Source organism: Hippocampus bargibanti, linkage group LG05, assembly GCF_051943395.1.
Source record: "Hippocampus bargibanti isolate YZ-2025 linkage group LG05, ASM5194339v1, whole genome shotgun sequence".
NCBI lineage: Eukaryota > Metazoa > Chordata > Actinopteri > Syngnathiformes > Syngnathidae > Hippocampus > Hippocampus bargibanti.
In genome coordinates, this window is record NC_142738.1 from 8,682,976 (window position 1) to 8,708,462 (window position 25,487).

Genomic DNA, 25,487 nt, shown 5'->3' on the forward strand with positions numbered 1-25,487 from the left:
CAATATGCTGGGATAGATAGATGGATAGATAGATGGATAGATGGATGGATGGATGGATGGATGGATGGATGGATGGATGGATAGATAGATAGATAGATAGATAGATAGATAGATAGATAGATAGATAGATAGATAGATAGATAGATAGATAGATAGATAGATAGATAGATAGATAGATAGATAGATAGATAGATAGATAGATAGATAGATAGATAGATAGATAAACAACTACCCATTTATTTGCGTGTGCATGGGAATCTTAGCGCATGCATTTAAATTGTGTGCGTGTTGGAATCATTTGACCTAGATTTATTCAAAAGTAAAATCTAGGTCGCACCCGGTTTACTGAGTTTTACGGATGTAAATTAGAGGGGTTCTGCGATTTTCCCCGCCGTGGCTGTTTATTTATTTAACTCCCTACACCGATTGCAACTCGAGTAAAAGGATTGTTAAAAGACCGTAAAAAATGAGTAAAACAAACGACGAGCTATGGGTGATTTTGAGCAGAAAAGTAACAATACACGGTTTACCCGGTACGACATAGTTTGGTGACGGGAAACACTTGCCGCTTTCCCGTTCAAACTATTAAAACAGAAAAGTTCTTGCAAATGTATTCCAATCTCTTCAGTTTATTTGGTAGCACAGCACAAATTACTGGACACCCATTGCACTATTCCGGTAGTCCCAAATCGAGATTTGTTTTTAATCAGGCACTACAGCGGCCTCTTGCGTTTTTTTGGGGTCCTCACTCATGTTCGGCGCGCACTCGCCCACCCGACGCGTGAGTCCGTGCGTTACAGCGTGCGTGCTCCCGAGCTCCCAGCCGGCAGCTTACGTCACGCGGCAGCCGGAGGGGGCGTGGCTTATTGCCACTGCAGCGGAGGAATATGACACAGGAATGAGCGAGAGCGAGAGGAAAAGATACCGAGAGGCGGGAGGGAGACAACCGGCCATGAATTAACGGTTCCAAACCTTACGATGAGGGAGCAATGATTGACGGCAGAACGGTAAGAGACACTTGGATTTATTTTTTCGGGGGCCTGGTACCTGCCCCCCGCCCCCCACAGCGCGACAGGCCCCGCTTTCTACGACTGCTTCAGTTCCGATTGAGCACAATGTGTTAGCACTGCGGACAGGTGCACCGTCGTGCTTGGATGCGTCCAACTTTAGCTAACGTTGAGATTTATTTGCAAGCTCGAAGCGCAAAACAGCAGAGGCCAGACATCACGACGGGTGGTGGTGGTGGTGGTGATACAACGTAAAGCGGCGATGAAGAGTCAAACACTGTTAACATGAATGTGAGGCTCTGTGCTTCGTCACAAGTCGCTTTTGTGGTCTACTGTAGCAATGTACATGTGTAACGGTTGTATTTTGTGATAGTGGCCGTTTTTAATTTTTTACCTATGGACAATGAACCTGTGTAGCCTACCTCCAGAATATCAATATTTTTAGGAGGGGGCAAGGATGATTGAGGTTGATCGTTTAACGTGGAAACGAATGATCAACATAATCATACATGGTTTAATAAAAATGAGACAACTGTAACATTGTACAGTAGTGTGATGGACATGTTTTTCTCAAAGGCCTGGTTTATAGTGTCTCTCGTCAATGAATGCCTCCAGGTCTGACAAAGCCCCTATTTTTTTCAACTTTACATCTATGTCTGCCATTCATCCTTTTGCGTGGGACAAATGGTGAAATGAACAAAACCCTGTATTATTTGCTCCTCTGTTTACAACCTGGCCATCTGATTCCAACCTGCTTTCTGGACAAAGCTAAAACAGCTTCAAAAGCCAAGACAAGTGTGTGGGTGCCAGGCTGAGCTATGCCATTCCTTCTCCTACAGACAGTGACGAAAGGGCACTTGGCACCAGATCAGTTGCCACTGTGAATTGTGTTCTTGTCAGTGGCATTTAGTTGCAGAAAAACAGAACAGAGATGATGGTTGGTGTTGAACTTCGCTGGACTTTCATGTTACTCATGGCAGCGCTCGGACAATGGCCAATGACATTCCTTTGCAAACATGTCTGCCAACTGCCCACTACCTCCATTACCTTCGTAAAGAATCTCCCCACTATGATCTGTAATTCTTAAACGAAAAGGAAAAAAAGAACAAGACAGCTTTGGTTCTCATAATAATAAGCACCTGAATTTTAGATGTGGCTTTTTGCCACATCTAAAATTTGTGACGTTTAGTCCTTCATAGGAGATGAAATGAGTCAAGAAACTCATGTAATCACCGTTCAATAGCTGCCCTTTTTTAAGTGCACCCTGTTCTTCAGACATCTCTACAGGTGGTAAGGCTATGCCAAAGGTCATCTTTGTGAGTGAGTTCATCTCGAGGCCACCGAGAGGCTCTCCTCAGAGTTAGGCAGCATAAGGCAAGTGTCTAAACATTTCTTTTGTGCTCCCAAATTCACCCAACAGAATTAATCGGAACAATTTCCTCTGTTTTTGTGGCCAGTTGTGTCTTCCTTGATAATTCTGCTATATATTTGCGTTTAAAAATATTTAGGTGTGCTATGCTGTACTGGGAACATCATAAGCTAGCACAGGGTTGCTGTTTTTGGTTGCAGTGCATCAGTCATGTGATATTGAATCAATAGTGTGCTGAAGAGAATCATTTTTTGAGATGGTCGACTTTAGTCTGGCGAGCCATTGGGTGCTTTCGTACTATCAGTATTTAAACACTTTTGAAGCAAGTCCGTTTCCCTTATTTGTTTGTTATATTAGTGAAGAGTGAGAAACAAAAAAACCCTCACTAGCTGGTTGTTTTGGATGTGCTTTTTTTCTTTGACATCTCCATTAAAATATGAGAAGTCAAAATCCTCTGTTGCTGTGCTGATGACCATTTTGTGTTTGGGAGCCTTTTACTGAGCGAGTTGCTTGTTCTGTAGCCACAACGGGACATAAGTCTTCTTGTGCCGGTCCCAAGCCCGCATAAATACAGAGGGTTGTGTCAGGAAGGGCATCCGACGTAAAAGCTTGGCCAAAACAAACATGCGTATCATACCTCTGAAGATGGAGGTTACTGATTCGCTGTGGCGACCCCTTGAAGGGAAAAGCTGAAAGGAAAAGAATAAGATATTCAAAAATCCAGGATCTTTTTTTAAAAAAATTCATTCAAATACCGGTTGAATTATAAAAGTGTGAAATGATCTGAAAATTCCAAGTATCACTTCCGGAAAAGCCAAAATTGTCTGACAATAATGTGGATTTATACAGAGATCATCCTATTTAAACAAGATAAGGCTCCGCCTTGCTGAAGCTTCTTTACTGCCACCGCCTTCGTGACTTTGACATTTTGATGACTTCATACAGGCTTTAGTGTGATATTTATCATGAAATGGTGCCCCGGCAGCCTTGAGAACCTCATTGAAGGTGTGTTGCTACACTATTTAGAGGCTCTATTATTACGTGAAGCTTTTAATGGTTATATGGTGTATAAATTAACACAACATTGTCACTTGCAATGATCGACTTGAATTTTTATGTCAGCCAAAGCAGGTTTTGTTGTTGAAGCTTTTCAGTTACAGTATTTTCCTGTGTATAAGGTGCACCTTCAATGAATGAAAAAAAAAAATCCAAATACAGTTATACCTCAGCTTACGAACACCCTAGTTTACGAACATTTCACTTTAAAGACATTAATTTTGCGAGTATATAATCTTGGCATCTGAACTAGTTTTCGGCAAACGAACCAAACCACACGGAGCGCCACAGTGGCTGGGAGACTAGTTTTCGGCGGAAGAACACCAAACTACACGGTCAAACAGCTCGACGGTGGCTGGCGGACTAGTTTTCATCACCTCTTTCCTTCAGTGCGTACGTGGTTTGTTATTAAGGACACTTTTGCTATTATGGGACCGAAAAAGACCCCACCACAGGCTAGTGTTCAGCCAAAGAGGAGTCTGTGGCTGCTAATAGTAGTTGCGAGACCTGTTGTGGTTCAATATTACTTCACATATAGGCGCACCTGCGTATAAGACGCAGGGTCATCTTTTAAGGTATTTTGTTCTAAGCTGCCTTATTTTTCCAGCTGTGCCCAGGTTCCAAAGTTTTAATCAGAAGACTCTCCAAAGCCAAATCTCTCTTGGTTCAAAGAAATTGCATTTTGCAGTACATATCTGGGAAAAAGGTGACCAACATCACGCAGAATGTCAGAATATTACACTAGACATCAGTTTCCTTCAGTGTGATGTCAGTCCAGAGTGCATAAAAAGGGAATGAAGCTGAGAGGATATGTGGCTGATTCTACTGGCATTAATCCTGGAAGCAGGCTAATTGCCGAAGACGTGCGTCTTTGTAGCATGTTCCCCCACGAGGCCATTCGGCCACACCTTTCACGTCTTCCCATAATTCAGCAACAAGGGACCCTTTTTTTTTTCAAATCAAATAGAATCGGCTCTACTAAAAATCACGAATGATCTTTTAATGGCAGCCGATGCCGGTTAACTTTCCATCCTCATCCTTCTCGACCTGACCGCGGCTTTTGACACCATTTCCCACCCCATCCTGCTCGACAGACTTTCCACCCTAGGCATCACACACCACCCCATTTTGCTGGTTTCACTACTATCTCTCTGATCGCTCACAGTTTATCCAAATCAACTCCTTCACCTCACGGTCCTCTCCTGTGTCGTCTGTTGTGCCCCAAGGCTCTGTCCATGGGCCCCTTCTCTTTGTTACCTACCTTCTTCCTCTTGACAATATTTTCCGCAATTTTGGCATTCACTTTCACTGATTTGCGGATGACACCCAACTCTACCTCTCCAGCAAACCCGACGCCTCTCTTCCACTTTCATCCCTTTCACTTTGCCTCTCAGAAATTAAATCCTGGCTTTCCCATAACTTTCTCAAGCTTAACTGTGAAAAAAACTGAACTTCTCCTTGTCGGTACCAAATCCACTCTACAAAAAGCAAACAGTTTCTCTCTCACTATTGACAGTTCAATCGTGTCCCCCTCCCTTCAGGTCAAGAGCCTGGGTGTCATCCTCAGTAGCTCACTCTTTTCACTCCCATATAAATAACATAACTCGGTCTGCATATTTCCACCTCCGTAATATCAATCGTCTCAGTCCCTTGCCCACCCCTCTCTCCACTGCTATCATTATCCACAGTCTAGTCACCTCCCGCATCAATTATTGTAACTCACCTCTCTTCGGTGTCGATCAGAAATTTCTCCATAAACTCCAGCTAGTCCAAAATTCTTCAGCCCGAATCATCACTAAAAACCACTTCTTTCAACACATCACCCCTGTCCTCCAGTAGCTCCACTGGCTCCCTGTTAAACATCGGATCGAATTAAAAATACAGTAAAGTCTCGTTATATCGATATCGGTTATATCGATAGTACCGCTTATTACGATACTATTTCCATGAACGCAAGGAGAAAATTACATGCGCGCAGGATCGGATATATCGATATTTTTTCAGACTCCCGAGAATATCGATATAACGAGACTTTACTGTACTTCTGTTTACATTCAAAGCCATCCATAACCTTGCCCCTCCCATCTTTCTGACTTGCTTCAAATCTCTGTTCCCTCTCGGTCCCTCAGATCCTCATCCTCCCTTCACCTCTATGTGCCCTCTGCCCGTCTCACCACGATGGGATGCAGAGCTTTCAGCCGCTCTGCTTCCAAACTCTGGAATTCACTTCCCGTAATATTGACTCCCTCCCTATTTTCAAACCCACCTCAAAACCCATCTGTTTAAAATTGCTTTCAATGTCTAGTTCAATCTGCTATTATGTTATTTATCATTATACTTATGGTTTTATTGTGTGCTTTGTTTTTATTGTAAAGTGTCCTTGGGTGTTTTGAAAGGCGCTTGTGAGCCGCTGCTCACCCACATAAAAATTTAAAATAAAACATAAAATAACCTTTAAAGTTTTGAAAGGCGCTTATAAATGAAATGTATTATTATTATTATTATTATTATTATTATTGACGTTGTAAAGGACATGCCGGCCGAAATCAGTTGCTCAGCTGTTGCTCATTCTAGATTTTAAGTGGTATAAACAAAGGGACCGTTCTCCGCGTCTATCTTATCAAACACATGAATGACATATTGATGAGTCAAGGCAACAGTTATGCACTTGTTACATCCAGTAAAAGACCGCACCCTTCTCAGTTAAACAAAAGACAGGAAATTGGAAATGGCTTGAGGTCAATTGGGAGAGGAGTTGAAAGCGGTCGTTTTCAGCTGTTTTCACCCTCAGAGCTGTGTTTTCCTATTGTTGTTAATTTGCAAGTTATGAGCATTAAGAACAATAACGACAATGTATTATTCATAAAATAGCATTTGGAAATATATTTTTGAACATGAGGAGACATGCTTGCATAATCCAAGTCCCTTTCAGAGCACTTCATGTAGAAAGTAAGGATGGACATGACAACTGGATGTACTGTTCAAAAATGAATTCAGTAGAATAATCACAATTCCACACAATTTCACTTTTCAGTGGCCTTGGTCTTTTCTTTTTGGAGGTTTTCATCTGTTTGGTTATCCATAAAAATCATAATTTGAAAAATGCATTACATAAAATACAGTTTAATCTTAGCTATGGGGGAAAAAAAGCATAGTTTAACTCATCCACTGCCAGACGATGTGCAAAAATGTGTTCACTCCAGTGCCAGGGTTTTTGTCATTCAAATTCCAGAACCCACAGAATATTGAGTTTTAGGACTACATAAACATTCAATGCAGCATAATAAACATTTTCTTCTTTCATAAAAAAAAAATTAATTCCTAAATTATATGGGTCTGGAGTTATATGTGCTTGAAAGGAGGGTGGCTCTCCAAAATACAATGCAATACATACATGTTGGTTTATATAGCGCTTTAACAACAGCTGAAGCTGGAACAAAGCGCTAACATGGAAAAAAAGTGAAATGCTGCCCCCTTGTAGAAAGGAAAAACATTGCCAGAGGTCTGCCTAGCGCTATATCAGCACCCAAGGAAGAAAAAACAAAACCCAAACTAATTCGGAAATGGCGCTCTCTGTCATATTTTCAATTCCCGAATAAATTTCTGAATGGCAGTGAATGAATTAAAAACATTTAGAATATACAGTAAAGTCTCGTTATATCGATATTCAAGGGAGTCCGAAAAAATATCGATATAACCGGGACTATCGATATATCCGACCCTGTTTGCATGTAATTTTCTCCGTGCGTGCATAGAAATAGTATCGATATAACCGGGACTATCGATATATCCGATATCGATCTAACGAGACTTTACTGTATTAAAAAACTTGTCAACCATGATTTTCACTATGACCTTTATATATTTATGTATTATATTTGGAAAACCTTTTTTCATTCATTGAACGTGCGCCTTGGAGTCCGGTGCGCCTTGTATATGGAAAATGTTTGAAAATTCACCATTCATTTGAGGTTGCGCCTTATACTCCGTTGCACCCTATACACCGGAAAATAGGGTAATATGGCCTAAAATTATTGGTCAATATTTGTGGGGGAAAAAGTTTTACTCTTGGTCAGAATGAGTCCAGTCCAGGTTTCAGTTGTCGGGGTTGACATTTAAGATGGTTATGTTCTTGCCCCTTTGTGTTTGGTTGCATGCTGCACATGCAGCTGAGCTGAACATTTGACATAACCAGATGAGTTCCTTGTGTCAAATACCAGCTCGTGCGTTTACATGCCGTGTGGCGAAAAGACAATTTTGTGTTTGCCTGGTCAGCATTGCGCATCCGTTTGAAGAGCATCATAGATTGAAACATACCTCAAATTTTCATGTTCCAATAACAAGCCTCAACTCTGCACGCGCTTGCTGCGCTGGCACTGTGCAGCCTGGCAATGAGATGTAAAGTGACATTAAAGGCCTAGCAGTTGCAAAGCTGGGCAACGGTGTCACATCTGTGTAATGATATTTGCAAATGGATCAAAATGACTGTTTCCTCCTGGCTGCTGCATTTCCAGAGGATCCCCCTGGCCGGGAGCCGATAAGCAGCTGTCCGTGAGTCCCGTGCAGACATTTCCCCTAACGGCAAAAGCTCAATGTTGAGAGGGTGTCTGATTTTTTTTTTTTTTTTTTGCTGTATCCCTCACGCATAGAATAGACTGTATCTATTTATCAAATCTAGCCCTGGGGAAGTTATATTTTATTTTATGGTCTATTTTGATCATTATCAAATCCTTCACAGAATCTTTGATTGGTTTTATTGCATTGACATGACTTCACCTTAATGTATTTATTTTTGTTCCTGATAATAAATGACTACGCCAGCACGATATCCAGAACACAATTTACCTTTGTTGTTTTTGTACCGTCTGCAGGAAATTAATCTCTTTCGGCTTCCTGTTGGCTTAAATGGCTTGGACACTTTGGCAATAAAGGCGATAAATCTACTACTTTGACATGCACTTTGCAACCCTCAAATGTGTTTTTAGGTTCAGTGAACTTGAATCCTTTTTACAGTGTAGTTGCGGAATAAGTAGCGCACGTCATTTTCTCTCAAGTGCTTCAAGTTGCAATTAATCAACAATCAATTCTACATAATTCAAATAATTGCCTATCCCTCAATCAATCGATTATTGTGCCTAGCCATGGGTATCCATGCAAGTGCAATGCCTTCATTGGGTTGAAATCTCACAAGTGTTCAAAGCAGATCATCATGGTACCATAAGAACAAGTGCCACTTTCCCAAAGACATAAAGTACCCATATTTTCCGGTGTATAAGGTGAACCCAAAAGTCTTGATTTTCTTCAAAAGATGACCCTGCGCGTTATACACAGGTGCGCCTTATATGTGACGTAATAATGAGCCACAACAGCACTCGCAACTACTGTCAGCAGCTGGCGATTCCATTTACCCCTGAAGAAGTTGTGCGTAACCCCAACCGCGCCTTATAATGTGGTGTGCCTTGTATTTGGAAAACTTTTTTATACAATATTATATTTTGAAAAGTTTTTTCATTCATTGAAGGTGCACCTTATACTCCAGTGCTACTTATATTTGGAAAAAGTTTGAAAATACACCTTTCATTGGGGGTGGGCCTTATACTCCGGTGCGTCTTATACACTGGAAGTTATGGCACAGTGATACCTCGGTTTACGAACCTCTTGGCTTACGAAGTTTTCGGTTTACGAACGTTAAATTTATGAAAATTTTACCTTGGCATACAAACTATTTTTCAGGATACAAACGGAGCTGCCACAATAAGTGATGTGTCGTTCGCGAACGAGCCCGTTCTCCTAACAAGAAAATGGTGGCCAACTGTTTTGTCCTCTAGTCCCCTCCCCCAGTCTTCGATTACGTGATCGGTCAAGAACGCAGCTGTGGGGGGGGGGGGGGGGGGGGGGGGGGTTAAACATTAAAGAGACAGGCAGACGACAGAGAGAGTGATAAAATGGATAGAAAACAGTGAAATTTGGACTCGTTTCAACTTTGATAACAAAAGCAGAGTGTCGACTACAAGGTTAAAATATCCCATCAATGAGGCTCCACAAATAACCCACACAAGCCATCTGTACACTTGATGCAAAAAGCTATCAACCCAGCTAAACAGAACACAATTGATGAGGAACACGGTAAAATTATCTCAGAGAAAGCACCTACAAGGGATCATTGCTCAAGATGGTGAAAGAAGAAGGCTTCGTTCCTCATCAAGTGTTTAATGCTGATGAAACCAGCCACTCCATTCCATCAAGCCATCAACGACCATCACAAAGGCAAATAAAATGACTTTATTATACAGGACAGTTTATTTCTTTAATTATTGATAAATACCATCACACATTTGTTATACATAAAATAAGGTATATTTTTCTGTAGTTTTTAACGCTTAGAAAATTAGAAAGTAGAAAATTATGTTTTATGGGGACCTTGAAATGGATTATTCTCATTTTAATGGTTTCCTATGGGAAATTAATTTTTGGGATTCACACTTTTCACCTTACACACTCTGTCTGGGAACCAATGAAGTTCGTAAGCTAAGGTATCACTGTATATAGACGTTTATCGTTGAGATAGTGAATACATTTAGCTCATTATTGATTTGTTTATTTTATTTATTCTTGTACATTAAAACAGTCTGCTATACTGAAGTGTTTTGTATTGGGCATATACTGTAAAACACTGGTGTCAGTCAAGCCCCGTGGGCCAAAAATGGTCCGCCACATCATTGTATGTGAAAGAAAATAACCCGTGTCAACTTGCATGATCCTTGCAAAAATCTACTGAAGTGTGCAATTGTCATGTGTAAAAAATGACATTGAGGTTTTATAATAATTTTGTTACAAACAACAAACTAATAGCTGTTTGTGAGACAAATCACAAGGAAGTTGTGACATTTCCGATGATGGCTGAAGTGACAGCTGGGTAAGAGTTGAAGATGAACTTCATCCAAAAACAAAATTTAATTTAGCCCATTCACTGCCAGAAATGTGCAAAAAATGTGTCCACTCCAGTGCCAGGGGTTTTATCATTGTCACTCAAATTCCAGGACCCACAGAATGTTGAGTTTTAGGACTACATAAACATTCAATGCAGTGCAAGAAACATTACACTATCTTCTTTCATCAGAAAGAAAAGAGTTAATTCTTAAGTTTTATGGGTCTGGAGTTAAAGGAGCGTGAAATGAGGGTGGCTGTCCAAAATACAATGCAATACATTTATATTGGTTTACATAGTGCTTTAACAACAGCTGAAGCTGGAACAAAGCGCTAACATGGAGAAAAGGGGAAATGCTGCCCCCTTGTGGAAGGAAAAAGAATGTTGCCAGAGGCCAAGGCCACCGTTTTATCGGCACACAAACAAGAAAAAAAAACAAAATCCGTACACATTCGGGAATGGCGCTGTACAGCATATTTTCAATTCCCGAATACATTTTGAATGGTAGTGAATGAATTAACAAATAGTTGACCTGAGTGATTTCGAAGCTAGTCATCCATCTATTAGTTGTGCCAAAAGAAGATTCATTTGGTTTCAACTCCAAAGTGACCTGTGACAAAAATGAATTTGACATGCCTGAAGAAGTCAAATGAATGCAAAAAAAAGATAAAAGCCACCATATGTTTTGTTTATTTAATTTGAATCAAAAGGAGTGGAAGATATATTAAAACAATAGCTAGAAGGTGTTCCCGCAAACCTCCATCAATGCTTTCCGACGACATATCTTCTTATAATGGAAGTGAAGGCGTTCAAGTGTGAGTATGCTTTTACCTCCCACCTGCTGCATGTGTGTTGCACGTGGGTGACTATTACCTCACCCTGCTATTGTATCATGGACATGTATAAGCGATACATGTACAATTCTAGAAAACAGCAGGCGGTTCGTCACCGTATAAAATGTCAGGAAAAACAGAACCTTTCGTCTTATTGATATTGATTATTGATGATTTTCTCTATTGTACAGAAGAGAATGCGTGTTCTGCATCGAGATGCCTTATCGTTTTCCCTGGGATGATGTTTTTTATTTTTATCTGCAATGCAAGTGAGCCTAAGCGAAAATAGCACAACTTGAGGCTCACAGATCAGGAGCTGACATGTTCGCAATAAAGCAATTTTGTGACTACACTGTGCTGAATAATACACGAGTGAATGCTCTTACCAAAGTGTCAGGATCCTCAGCTCAAAATACGAGCATGACGCTAGTTGGCTGCTAGGTCAGATATTTGCCACAATGATCTGAAAGTGCCTGTGTTCCTACTTTGAGAGGAATATGAGGGGAACAGTTGGGGTGGACATTTAAATTCCATCAATATATTCCACATAGTTTGAAGTCTTTGTGCAGGCTCTATATTAGTTTTTTGCTCTGGTGTCATTTCTGTGTTCGTATCAAATTACTTTTGACAGAATGTTCATACTTTGTGCGGTTTGTTTTGTGTGTGTAATGCATTCTGAGGGGGTTGAATAATGAACTGAAGTTGTCAAGTTTTACTTGTGATTGACACCAAAAATAAAATGTAATACAAAAGAATTCTCCACTGTGAGACTAATAAAGGCAAATCCAATCCAATCCAAGAATGTAATATTTTTTTCAAAAAATCATGTCATCCAGTAAGCTAACACACCAGTACTTTGTTACATAACCAGATCTTAGTGGGAAACATTTCTGACTAACTCATTCACTGCCAGACATGTGCAAAAATGTGTCTACTCAAGTGTCAGGGTTTTTGTCATTGTCACTCGAATTCCAGGACCCACAGAATATTGAGTTTTAGGACTACATAAATATTCAATACAGCGTTAGAAACCTTAGACTATCTGAAATGAAATGAGGTTGGCTGTCCAAAATACAATACAATACAACACATTGGGTTATATAGCTCTTTAACAACAACTCAAGCTGGAACAAAGCGCTAACCTGGAAAAAAGGGAAATGATGCTCCCTTGTGGAAGGGAAAAAACCTTGCCAGAGGTCTTGCCAGCGTTTTATCAGCACCCAAGCAAGAAAAAACAAAACCCGAACAAATTTGGGAACGGCGCTCTGTCATATTTTCAATTCCCAAATAAATTTGTGAATGTTAGCGAATGAGTTAATAAACTGCAAGGTTAAAATATCCCATCAATCAGGCGCCACAAATAACCCGCACAAGCCAAATTCACTTTTTAATACATTAATTTAGTACCTTCAAACGAAATAACTTATGCATGCTCCAAAATCAACTCCAGTCACACGTGTATACCTTTGTTCTCACAAATAAAGCTTTCATTGCTGACAGATTGGTGTGAAGTTTTGCATACTGTGCCCTACCAGGTAAAAAATACTTGGCAGTAAAAAAAAAGGATGTATTCTACCTGGAGAGTTCAGACAAGCGCTGCTTTCGTATTGATCTTGGGTTTGGGTGAATATCTTAAATGAAATAAAATCCACCTGGTATTGTTTAATTAATTTGTATATTTATAGAACACTTTAGTGACATTTTTTAACCTGTCAATCTCTCCCAACTCATCATCTTTTAGCAACGTTTCCTGCTTTTTGCAGCGTCAGCAAACTCGACCATTGTTGTGTAGAAGCAAAGATTGTCAAGATAAACTGAGCATTTTCTTACCCAGGTTTCGTGTTTGTTTCACACGTGCGTCCGCATTTTATTGTGAGACTCTTTGCCAGTGCACACCACACATTTAGATGCTACTTGATGCTTTGTAAGCGGAATTTGGTGGTTTCTGCTCATCGTGTGATTTTTGCAAGGGAGTGGCACTCCCTGATCTCCAAAATGACTCAAATGACAGTACACGGTTAGTAGAAGCAATCTGATGATGCGACTCAGATCATCGTAATGCTGCGACTCTTTTGAAATAGTAGAAGCGTGATTTCATCTCGGTTCATCAGTATATTCTTTGGTTTCAGTGGGTGACTGTTTCTATTATTTTGTGTATTCCAGGGCTTTCTGCATCCCGCTGTCTTCCTTTCCTTTGGCGTGTGAAGCCATGGACTAGAATCCTGTCTAGTCCTGACAATCGCATGGTCATGTGATGGCGTCGCATCAAACCTCGGCAAAGATACAGAAAGTAAGTTAGAAAATAACCCCCCCCCCCCCCCCCCCCCCCCCCCAAACAAAAAAAAAAACTACAATATTTTGGAAGAAAAGCAGCTTTTCCAGGCAAACATTGAAGGACGTTTTTGTCTTGGATACATTTGATGACACACTAAAACAAATTGATTGCCTGCATCCCGAATATGCCTTGATAGCATCGAGTAATAAAAGCATGTGTCTCTTTCCTCTTCCAAATGTTAACATGTTTGATGCCACATCAGCCTGTAAGATGGAAAAGTAGTTACAGTTCATGTAATATTTACTGGGTGCTGCATTAGGTACTCCACAATGATATTTAATATTTATTAGAAGCAGTATAATTCCATCTCCACACAGGTTCTACATGTTGTCGTTCCCCCCCGCCCCACATTATCATGATGACAGCTTTGTACCTGAGCTCCTACAACAGGTATGTCCAAAGTGGGGGCCAAATATGGCCCGTTGCCAATTTTCATCCGGCCTGCAGCCTCCGTCTTAAAATAAATAACGTCTGACCCGTATGTAGAATGAATACATTGGGAAGTAGCGCTGTTACCTGTATGTGCTAAGTACTCCCATCTAATTTAGGAAAAGCAAATTAGTATATGAGTCATTGACTGAATGAAACCTCAATTTTCTAAAATAACGACAATTAAATATGTTAATGAACTCATTCACTGCTAGACTTGTGCAAAAATGTGTCCACTCCAGTGCCAGGGTTTTTGTCATTGTCACTTGAATTCCAGGACCCACATAAGATTGAGTTTTAGGACGACTAAACATTCAATGCAGCGTAAGAAAGCTGTGACTCTCTTCTTTCATCTGAAAAAAAAGTTATTTCCTAAATTTAAAAAAATAAAAAATAAATTACATTTCTCCACTGCAAGACTAATAAAGGCAAATCCAAATTATATGGGTCTGTAGTTATATGAGCTTGAAATGAGGGCTCCTGTCCAAAATACAATGCAATACATATTAGTTTATATCATGCTTTAAAGGACAACCGACGTCTCCGGACAAGTTGTGTCCATAATTTGTAAAATCGCTTCAAATGACTTCTACTGAGCGTATTTTAATAAGATTCCACCGCCTATAGCTATATTTTACGTTTTAAGACTTGCGCTGAATATTCCGGAACTCTTGTTTTTGAGTTGGTGACGAGTCCTCGCATTACGTCACTGAAGGAACGCCCCTGACCGAAAAAAGAACACATTGTGGCAGTCCTTCCATCACGTCAATGCATTTTGCTGTACTTTGTTTGGTCTGAAAACTTCGTGTAGCACCAAAAAGAGGCAGAAGATGGCGACAAAGCTCCGTGTAAGGAATTAATCAGCCTGTGGAAACGGGCTCATTAATTGGGTATTTTAGATGCTATAAAACGTTTTTCTGATGTCAGGAAACAAAAAAGTGATGTCGGTTGTCCTTTAACAACAGCTGAAGCTGGAACAAAGCGCTAAAATGGGAAAAAAGGGAAAGGGTACCCCCTTGTTGAAGGGGAAAAACAGAGGTCTGGCCAGCGCTATATCGGCACTCAAACAAGAAAAACTAAACCCAAACAAATTTGGGAATGGCGCTGTATGTCATATTTTTAATTCAAAATATATTGCAATACATACATATTGTGTTATATAGCGCCTGAACAACAGCTGAAGCTGGAACAAAGCGCTAACATGGAAACAAGGGAAATGCTAGCCCTTTGTGGAAAGGAAAAACATTGCCAGAGGCCATTGCCAGCGCTTTATCGGCACCCAAACAAGAAAAAACAAAACCCAAATTCTGGAATGGTGCTGTAATGTCATATTTTCAATTCCCGAATAAATTAGTGAATGAGATAATAATTGCAGGAGGAATCTGAATTCAGCATGAAAACCCACACACACACACGCCGCTTCTTCCCGAGGAATGAAAGTTATGCGTGAACTCACAGAACGAGGGAGTGCATGCATCTCATTAGTGTTGTTTGTGACCTGGACTATTTGACCATGAGAAAATCGTGGCTGTGTTTCATCGACGTAAACCGCAGGGATGCATCTGGGCTGCGCCATTTACGCATTTTGACAGCCACGGGCGCAACTTTATAACTCTACTGTACCGGTGCAAGTCAATCACGATTAGCACATATTGCTACATGATCTGCGCCACATATGACATACTTCTGTTACAATAGCGAAAGAAACAAATTTAGTGAAACAGCAATTGAAAACTGTTTGTTTTCCTTCAGCGGTTTTAACTTTCGTCGTCTGCCATCTTGCCTTAGCGATAGCTGGCCATAATCACGTTGCATTTGTTTTGGTGCCTTACAAATTTGTGGTAGAGGATATCTCGGGCCTTTCCGTGATCCGCCGAAAACTGTCGAAAGGGCGAATGGAATATTTATTTACCCATGGTGCATTGCAGTATTGACATCAAACATGGCGGATGGTTGCTATATTAAGCGTTAGAACATGAGTACAATAATAATAATAATAATATATTTCATTTATAAGTGCCTTTCAAAACTCTCAAGGTCACTTTCCAGTCACGGGATAAGTTTGTCTGCTGTGGGTGAGCAGCGGCAGCCACACACGCCAGCTTTCACTCAACCTGGAATAACTCAAATAGATAGAAAGCTAGCAGGCTATTAGCTTGCTAGCTAGCTAGCTAACAGCTAGAAATATAGAATTTACTCAAACCTCAACTCAACCTGGAATAACTCAAATAGATAGAACGCTAGCTAATAGCTAGAAATATAGAATTTACTCAAATAATGGGTTTTCATTCACAATTTAGAAATACATGTTCCAATGAACGTATTTTGGTTTATTTCAAACAGTTTTGTATACTTCGGCAATCTAGTTAAATCGGGCCCCACCATTTGTAGAATTTGGCCGCCTCTTCAAACATAACAGGGCCAACTGGCCCCCTTTTTTAATTTTCCAGTTCCATCCCTTTAAACATGCTCTCCAGGAGTTAACGGTAGCGCCGTTTCAGATCCTCAACCATCGGCCAACAGAGGCAGGACGAAGAATTTAGTATTGTTGCGATTGCAGGCAGCGGGCCAAAGGCTTTGGAAACAGGCAGGTGTGTCCAGGATACGACCTCTGGCTGCAGCTCTGTTGATATTACATCAGTGTGGTTGGGTGTTCTGTTATGACTGTGAGTAAGATGAGGAAGAGCGCCGTTTGCACTCATTTGACCCCGGCTCTAACTGCGGTGGGGGACTCAAAAAGTTTTCTCTCCACTGCCTGCTTTTATCCGGCTTTTTTCAGTTTTTGTCTTTGAGAGTGTGAGAATGTGAAGGCTAATGTCTCTGATTTAGCTTTTCCGTTTTTTTGTTTTTGTTTTTGTTTTTTTTTTCTTGGCCAGATGAGAACGTGAAGGCTGGCGTCCACCAAGGCCTCCGCTGCACCGTGGGCAGCGCACACCCATGATCACATGACTCTGGATATGGATGCGGTCCTGTCAGACTTTGTTCAGTCCACTGGGGCAGAACCGGGTCTGGCAAGAGACCTGCTGGAAGGTAAGCGACTATTCACCGCACTAAAAGGGGAAGGGTGGCGCGTTTGATCATCCGCTTGTTGATGTGGGCTGTAGAGATAGAAAGGGAGGAGAAAGGACACAAAAACAAGGTGAGGGGAAGTCGGGGAGCCAACACGCTAATTTAGAAGTGGCTGTGACGTTTTTACGGCAGCGTTCAGCGTTACAGCTTTGTGTCCATTCACATTGAGGCGCGCTGTGCTCCTGGCGTGTAAGCTTAACTCACTTAGCCACATTGAACAAAACAAAACAAAAACACCAGAGTGCAAAAGTTCACCAGCCAACAGAATTATGGGCCGTGGTTAACAAGATTGGAGCCAGTGTCCTGTGTAAATACAAATTAAGATCAGACGTGATGTATTATGCAATGTTTGTTTCTCTACGTATGCGACAAATGGAGCTGTTTTTCCTTCGTTCTTTTGTTTCGACCAGTGTTTACCTTTAACACAGCACTGTACACATTCCATCATCATTTTAGAACACAATACAGTCAAGTTTTCAACCATAATCCGTTAGAAACCTGTTAGAAAACCGATTTGGTGTAAAACCGAAACATTTCCCATTATAATCAAATGTAATCAATGTCTGCTTTTTTTGTGATTGAACTATACAAACACACCAGCTCACAATAGAACGCTACATGAGGATAATGTGTCGGTCACAATAAGACGCGACACAAGGAAGTGACGTATAAGGACGCTAAATGGAGTTAAGTGGTGCGTTCAGATGCACTCCCTTTGCCCAAGAACAGGTTTTCGGTTGTTAACCGAGGCATAAAAAAACGAAATAGTACATGCTTCAATGGTGGAATTCATGAAGTTCAAGCTAATACAAGTACAGTAATCACTCGTTTTTCACAGTTAATTGGGACCGGGACCACCTGTGATAGACAAAAACCTGTGAAGTAGGAAGTGGGAGAAATAGCAAAATTGCAGGGTGTTCAAGTACTTATTTTCTTCACTGTAACTACTTCGCGGATTTTCGTCTATTTCGGGTGTCCCTGGTCCCCATTAACCGTGAAAAAAGAGGGATTACTGTACTTGTATTAGCTGTCATTTGGTGACGTTAGCGCTGGGAACCAATCAAGCCACAGCCATGTATAAAACCTCTGAGTCATTCGTCATTTTTTTTTATTCTGAATGTTGTTTCCCCCTGAAAAAAAAATCTGTGATGCACTGAAACTGCGATAAGTGAACCGCGAAGTAGCGAGGGATCACTATATTGAGAATGTATGTGGGTAACACATGTTCATCACTTATCTACGCATCTTTTTGCATACGACAGCCATTTCAGATGAACAAGAGTGTTATTTTATTTCCATTGAAAGCTTGCATGGAAGCATTTATAGACCACGCATTTCCCGCCATACTGCCTGCCGGGCTTTTTGTTTCCATCATGGGTTTTGATCACCTCTAGAATCTGCTCTGCATCGATTTAGCTTGAGAGACAGGTAGCCCCGGTGCCAAGTTTCATGTTCGCTTAGTGGAGAAGCATCATGTCTGGCTGTCTGGAGGAAATAGCACCGCTTCCTTTTAAGAGTCCATTAACTGGCTCACAAACATCCTCCTGTTACAAAATCGTCGGACACTCGCTCCCCCGGAATGTCTTCAATCGCAAATAATACACCAGCTGATTATTCTGTCATTATCAGAAGCATCTGTATCTTTTATTGCACCCTATAACTTTCTTTTTTTCATCTCTGGTTCGAAAAACAAAATCTATTTAGCTGCTTGAAGGACAACCGACGTCTCCGGACAAGTTGTGTCCATAATTTGTAAAATGGCTTCAAATGACTTCTACTGAGCGTATTTTAAGAAGATTCCACCGCATATAGCTATATTTTACGTTTTAAGACTCGCGCTGAATATTTCGGAAGTCTTGTTTTTGAGTTGGTGACGAGTCCGTACGTGACGTCACTGAAGGAACGCCCCTGACTGAAAAAAGGAGACAGTGTAGCAGTCCTTCCATCACGTCAATGCATTTTGCTGTGCTTGTGTGGTCTGAAAACGTCATGTTGCACCAAAAAGAGCCAGAAGAGGGCGACCAAGCTCCATATAAGTAATTTATCAGCCTGTGGAAATGGGCTGATTAATTCCTCACAGGGAGCTTGGTCGCCATTTTCTGCCTCTTTTCTCAGTCCAGATGCCTCAAAATGGCACGGAAGGACTTCTTTAATCAATTGCAAACATGTATGCTTTCTTCTTCAGAACTATTTGAATCATATTCATAACTGGATGTGTAACAAGAAAACATATTCTCTGAATCTTTTTTTTTGATTCTCCAGCAATGCAAGACGTCTTGGCGTGACGTCACGAACTGGGGGCGGGACTTTCTGAAAATGCCCAATTCGCAGCTCAATTTTTTGCAGATTTTGGACACTTTAAGTCATTTTTATTTGTGTTTTGCATTTGAATAAAAATATCATACTGCGTGTTTTGGGTATTTTGGATTGGATTGGATTGGATATGCCTTTATTAGTCTCACAGTGGAGAAATTTACATTTCACAGCAGCAAAGTGATGAAAGGAATGGAAGTAGAAAAACAAAATACATTTTAGATGCTATAAAACGTTTTTCTGATGTCAGTTAAGAAACAAAAAAGTGACGTCGGTTGTCCTTTAAAAGAATGTGTTAGACCAGATTGGGCGTTAAAAGCTTTCTCTTTGAAAGCAGCACCCTGTTTCCTCTGGGAAAGGATTGTGAGTGATAAGAGAGGGGCCAAACAAAGGACCTGACAGTTGAACAATGATCTGACATTTTACTCTTTAATCTGAAGCCAAGTCATAGTCGGGTCATAAATGCATTACATTGTTATCCGAAAAAATATTGATTTTTCACTTTAATAGATGTTCAATAAAACCGTTTTGCACGCACGCTTCCCGTTTCAACAAGAGTGTGTGTCGGCTCATGTTCCTCCTCCGCATCAGGATGTTGCTGTCACCCTCTTAATGGATCTGCCTCACTTTGCCATCATGACCATGCCCAACGTCAACCTTTCCTTGTTGCTCACTCTTCCTGTTTTTGATTCATATGGGATTTTTTTTAACATTAGTGTTGTGTTTTATTCAAACTAAATAAAACACAGTATACCATGTGTATAAAAGACCCATCTGGTTTTTCTCTGCGATGTTGTACTTGTTCGCAGTTCGGTAATGGAATTGGAGCACCACGTTAAATTTTCTGTAGCATGTCCAATATGAAATCGCGTTGCCTACCTGTCAGAGATATTTGCTCTGACACTTTGAACGAAGGCTTGAACACAGGAAGATTGTTTTTTATTGCCGGCAGGGGGCACAGCTTCTCGAATGACACCCGATCACAACACGCGAGCACGCACACACGCACGCAGACGCACGCACGGCCACTTTTCAACAAAATGTCAGAATTTAATATTTAAAATAACTTTGTGATCGTACTCACCGTTAACATGAATGGTTTTCCGTTCCTCATGATTGGTAAAAATCCAGCGGAACGATCGGAATGAAAGTCAACTTGCCGGCTCCATACGCGAAGTTACTGCTAGCTAGCCTGCACACGGCTCATTAGCTTCCACACTTGCTATGCAACATACATCTCACAGAAGTATCTTGATGCTAACGTTAACATTGGGCTTGTTAAAATGTCACTGACATTCGACTGTTTCATCGATGGTTTTGTTTCATTGCAAATTAGAATCACAACCTTTTCTCTCCACAAAGGCGAATCCTCGGTGTATTCAAGCTGAAGTGTACTTTGTTTTTACTCCTCGGGCTCATTTATAGGGGTGTTTACCTGTTTCAACTGACGGCCAGTGTCATCCAATCAAAATTGCGCTTTCCGCCAACCGCAGCCCCAACAGAAAATGAACAGAAAAAAAGCGAGAGTATGTATTTAGATTTATCGGCGAGCCATATGCAATCATCAAAAGAGCCATATATGGCTCGCGAGCCATAGGTTCCCGACCCCTGCTGTAGACTGTTACCAAGCCGAGAAAAAGTCAAACAAAATTTTATACCGATTTTTAATTGAGAATTAGGGGTGCGCGTTATACTCGAATACATACGGTAATTAAAATGATTTGTTTCCATGTGTTAGTGCATTTTGTTCATTTTCTGGATATCAGAATCAGAATCATCTTTATTGCCAAGTACAGTAAAGTCTCGTTATATCGATATTCAAGGGAGTCTGAAAAAATATCGATATAACCGGGACTATCGATATATCCGACCCTGTTTGCATGTAATTTTCTCCGTGCGTGCATAGAAATAGTATCGATATAACCGAGACTATCGATATATCCGATATCGATATAACGAGACTTTACTGTATGTAGAACACACAAGGAATTTGTTTCCGGTAGAACACGCTGCACTAGTATCGTCAAAAAAACTGCTAAGTGGCACTATACAGTTCCATTTTGGCTACTGTTGAAAGAGTTCAAAGAGAATATCTTTGTTGATTTGCGCCTGACAGGTAAAAACTGGGACCTGAGTGCCGCTCTGAATGATTATGAGGAGCTCAGGCAGGTCCACACTGCCAACCTGCCGCAGGTCTTCAACGAGGGCCGCTACTATAAACAGCCAGAGACACGTGATACACCAACCCATGTCAGCAAGATCGATAGGTCGTGTGTGCAGAAGCAGGAGGACACTGGACAAGGTAGTTTCGGACTGTGACCACTTTTCCAAATGAATTTTCAAAAACGTGCAGAATGAGTTCGTTGGCATGCGCTTTAGACTGCATGATTTTGTATTTGTATTTTTTTCCATCCACCGCTCCTAGAGAAACGTCTGTCCCGCGGAATCTCTCATGCCAGCTCTGCCATTGTCTCCCTGGCGCGGCTGCAAGTGGCCAACGATTGTACCAACGAGCAGTTCCCTCTAGAGATGCCTATCTACACATTCCAGCTGCCAGACCTCAGCGTATACAGCGAAGATTTTAGGAGTTTCATCGAGAGGGACCTGATCGAGCAGTCCACCATGATGGCTTTGGAGCAAGCTGGTCAGTGTCATTATCGTCCATGTTTGATTTTTTTTTTTGTGTGTGCAAATATTTTCAGTGATTTCGAGTAATATTCTCTACATCGCCATGATGGATAGCAGGACAGATTCATCTTAATAGATTTAGATAGAAATCTATACTTACCATATTTTCTGGTGTATAAGGCACACCCAAAAGCCTTAATTTTCTTCAATAGATGAACCTGCGCCTTATACACCTTATATGTGACGTAATATTGAGACACAACAAGTCTCGCAACTACTGTCAGAAGCCACTGACTCCATTTCCCCCTGCAGAAGAAGTTGTTTGTAACCCCAGCCTCTGCTGTAGCGCCTTATAATGTGGTGTGCCCTATATTTGGATTTTTTTTAAATATATTTATATTTGGAAAGTTGTTTTCATTCATTGAAGGTGCGCCTTATCGTCCGGTGCGCCTTATATTGGGAAAAGGTTTGAAAATACACCATTCATTGGGGGTGCGCATTATACTCTAGTTCGCCTTATACACCGGGGAGATACGTTACTTATACCGATTGAAAACATTTTTCGAGATCTCTGCAAATTAAAAGAACTGTCAGTGTCTGAAATGTTCACAAGACTCATCTATATACTTCAGACGTTAGGATTGTGTGCCTCAACACACACACACACACACACACACACACACACACACACACACACACACACACACACACACACACACACACATTCCCTGAGGGACACTGACTGGTGTGATGTGGGAAGGGGATTTTCATCTTGGTTTTGGGCAGATTATTTTGCATATTTTTTCACGCTATAACCTGTCCCCTTTGGAAGAATATTGGAATAGTTTTATCTTTTTTCTTTTCGTCTCGGTGTCAAAGATTATGTTTCAGCATTCCGATGGGTTACATGTGATGAAAGTTATATCTCTTGTATAAACGTCACACTCTGAGACAAATCATGATTTTACGCCCTCATTTTTGACTCATTCACTGCCAGATGATGTGTAAATATGTGTCCACCCCAGTGCCAGGGTTTTTGTCATTGTCACTCATATTACAGGACCCACAGAATATTGAGTGTCAGGGCTACATAAACATTCAATGCAGCGTAAGAAATCTTAGACTCTCTTTTTTCATCAGTAAAAAATTGTTAACCTTATTTGGTTCGAGAGTTATCTGCATTGGAAGTGGGGGCAGCTGTACAAAAGGCCCTCGTGGGAGGGAAAAACATTGCTAGAGGTCTGACCGAACTGTGCTCTGCACCTTTCCGCATGAAAAACCAAAACACGAACAAATTCAGGAATTGCGCTCCACGTTATGCTTTTCAATTCCCGAATAAATTAGGGAATGGCAGTGAATGAGTTAAGGCAATTGCATTTTTAACACAAAAATGTACATTGGACCCATCCAAACAAATAGTGTTTGTATGCTTTGTTTGCATTACATTTTGATCGCTGCCCAATTTTTTTTGGAATGAGTTTACTGTGATTGATTAGCGCTAATACTTGACAAATATTCTGTTATTTACGCTTCCTATATTACGCTTCCACCAGGTCGTCTGAACTGGTGGTCCACCATGTGCACCAGCTGTAAGAAGCTGCTTCCTCTAGCCACCACTGGAGACGGGAACTGCCTCCTCCATGCTGCTTCTTTAGGTAAGCGTCCTACTTTTAAGTGACTCGAATGCTGTCAGGAGTGCATACTTAAGCTGCCAGCGAAGAGAGTGACACATCACATTTGCCTGCACTATCAAGGGTTTGCCCCCTAACTATTTTTCATCCTGTTAGTGTCAGAGCACATTTTAGAGAACATGGAAACGCAAATGGGTAAAATATCAGAGCTCATATCATTTGCATCATGGAAATGGCAAGGCACTCATATACAGTGTATTCTAATTGGGTATGATAAGTTTGAAATGTTTTTACTAATGTTTGTTGTTGTATGAATATTGGCTGTTGAATCGCAGGGTGATAGTGTTGATATAAAATGTTCTTATCCCGTGACTGTAAAGTGTCCTTGAGAGTTTTGAAAGGTGATTAGAAAAAACATTGTGTTCTTCTTCCTCTTCTTTTTCTTCTTTTTCTTCTTCTTCTTGTTCTCATTCTTTTTCTTCTTCTTCTTCTTCTTCTTCTTCTTCTTCTTCTTCTTCTTATTCTTATATACATTTTCAGTCATCAAAGTGCACTCTAGTCGATGTATTGTGTTAACTCATTCACTGCTAGACAGACGTGTGCAAAAATGTGTCCACTCCAGTGTCAGGGTTTTTGTCATTATCACTTCAATTCCAGGACCCACAGCTTATTGAGTTTTAGAACTAAATAAACATTCAATGCATTGTACAAAACCTTTGACTCTCTTCGTTCATAAGGAAAAAAAGAGTTATTATATGGGTCTGGAGTTATATGAGCTTGAAATGAGGGTGACTGTCCAAAATATAATGCAATACATCCAAATTGGTTTATAATGCGAAAACAACAACAATACAATACAACAGCTAAAGCTGGAACAAAGCACTAACATGGAAAAAAGGGAACTGCTGCCCCTTGTGAAAGGGAAAACAATGCCAGAGGTCTGGCCAGCGCTTTATCTAATTCAGGAATGGCGCTCCGTCATATTTTCAATTCCCAAATACATTCGTGAATGGCAGTTAATGAGTTAATTGTAATATGGCCCTTTTTAAGCGAAGCTGTGCAGAATTGTCATGTAATATTGACTACACGCACCAATAATGTCTGTGTATCTCCTCTAAGGGATGTGGGGTTTCCATGATAGAGACCTGATGCTCAGGAAGTCCCTGTACACCATGATGAAGAGCGGAGCGGAGAGAGATGCCCTGAAAAGAAGGTGGAGGTGGCAGCAAACCCAGCAAAACAAGGAGGTGGGAAGAGTCTTTCCACCCATCGCATGTTGCTCTCAAGACACTTCAATAAGTTAATCTGAGAAAGTAAATTCATCACACAACTAAGTGCCATGCAACTTGAAAACGCTTGGAAGGATTTGTCAGTCACTTCGTCTTGATTTTTTTTTTTTTTTTGCCGCATTAGTCGCAACAAGTTCAGCAAACCACAAACAGTGACAACGAATGATGAAAAGGATCATGTAGGTGAGCATATGCTCAATCAAGTTGTTTTTGCTTGTGCAGTCTGGCCTGGTGTACACCGAGCAGGAGTGGGAGCGGGAATGGAACGAGCTGCTCAAGTTGGCCTCCAGTGAGCCTCGCACTCACCTCAGCAAAAACGGCAACACGAGCGGAGGGTATGCCCGTCTCCAATACACGTCTCCCACGCATACGCTCAAAATGCAAGTTGCGTAACATACATTTGAAAGGAAAAGATCTGTATTTGTGTCGTGAGCTGTACCAAAACCTCTGAATTTCAAAATGCATTATGTGTCTAGATTTGACAGTTATAAAATCATATGCAGTGTACATACGCACGGCATGATGACATGAGCAAAAACCATTATGGCCCATAACATGAACAAAACAATAACATGGATCCAAGAGTTTGTGGGTTTGTGA

At 40.9% G+C, this 25,487-nt stretch overlaps 1 protein-coding gene across 2 annotated transcripts in view; it reads left to right on the forward strand.

Annotated features, from left to right (window-relative positions):
* Positions 1–875: 875 nt before the first annotated feature.
* otud7a (OTU deubiquitinase 7A) overlaps positions 876–25,487 on the forward strand; it is a 41,635-nt gene continuing 17,023 nt past the window's right edge. Inside the window, exons 1-9 of one of the 2 annotated variants that reach the window (XM_088996636.1) lie at positions 876–1,007; positions 13,357–13,483; positions 13,846–13,918; positions 16,834–16,987; positions 21,456–21,641; positions 21,765–21,983; positions 23,521–23,622; positions 24,718–24,845; positions 25,110–25,222. In XM_088996636.1, coding sequence (XP_088852762.1) covers positions 16,903–16,987; positions 21,456–21,641; positions 21,765–21,983; positions 23,521–23,622; positions 24,718–24,845; positions 25,110–25,222 — 833 coding nt within the window. In that variant the 5' untranslated portion in view covers positions 876–1,007; positions 13,357–13,483; positions 13,846–13,918; positions 16,834–16,902. The remainder of the gene's footprint in view (positions 1,008–13,356; positions 13,484–13,845; positions 13,919–16,833; positions 16,988–21,455; positions 21,642–21,764; positions 21,984–23,520; positions 23,623–24,717; positions 24,846–25,109; positions 25,223–25,487) is intronic. The other variant, XM_088996637.1, reaches the window with a different exon arrangement.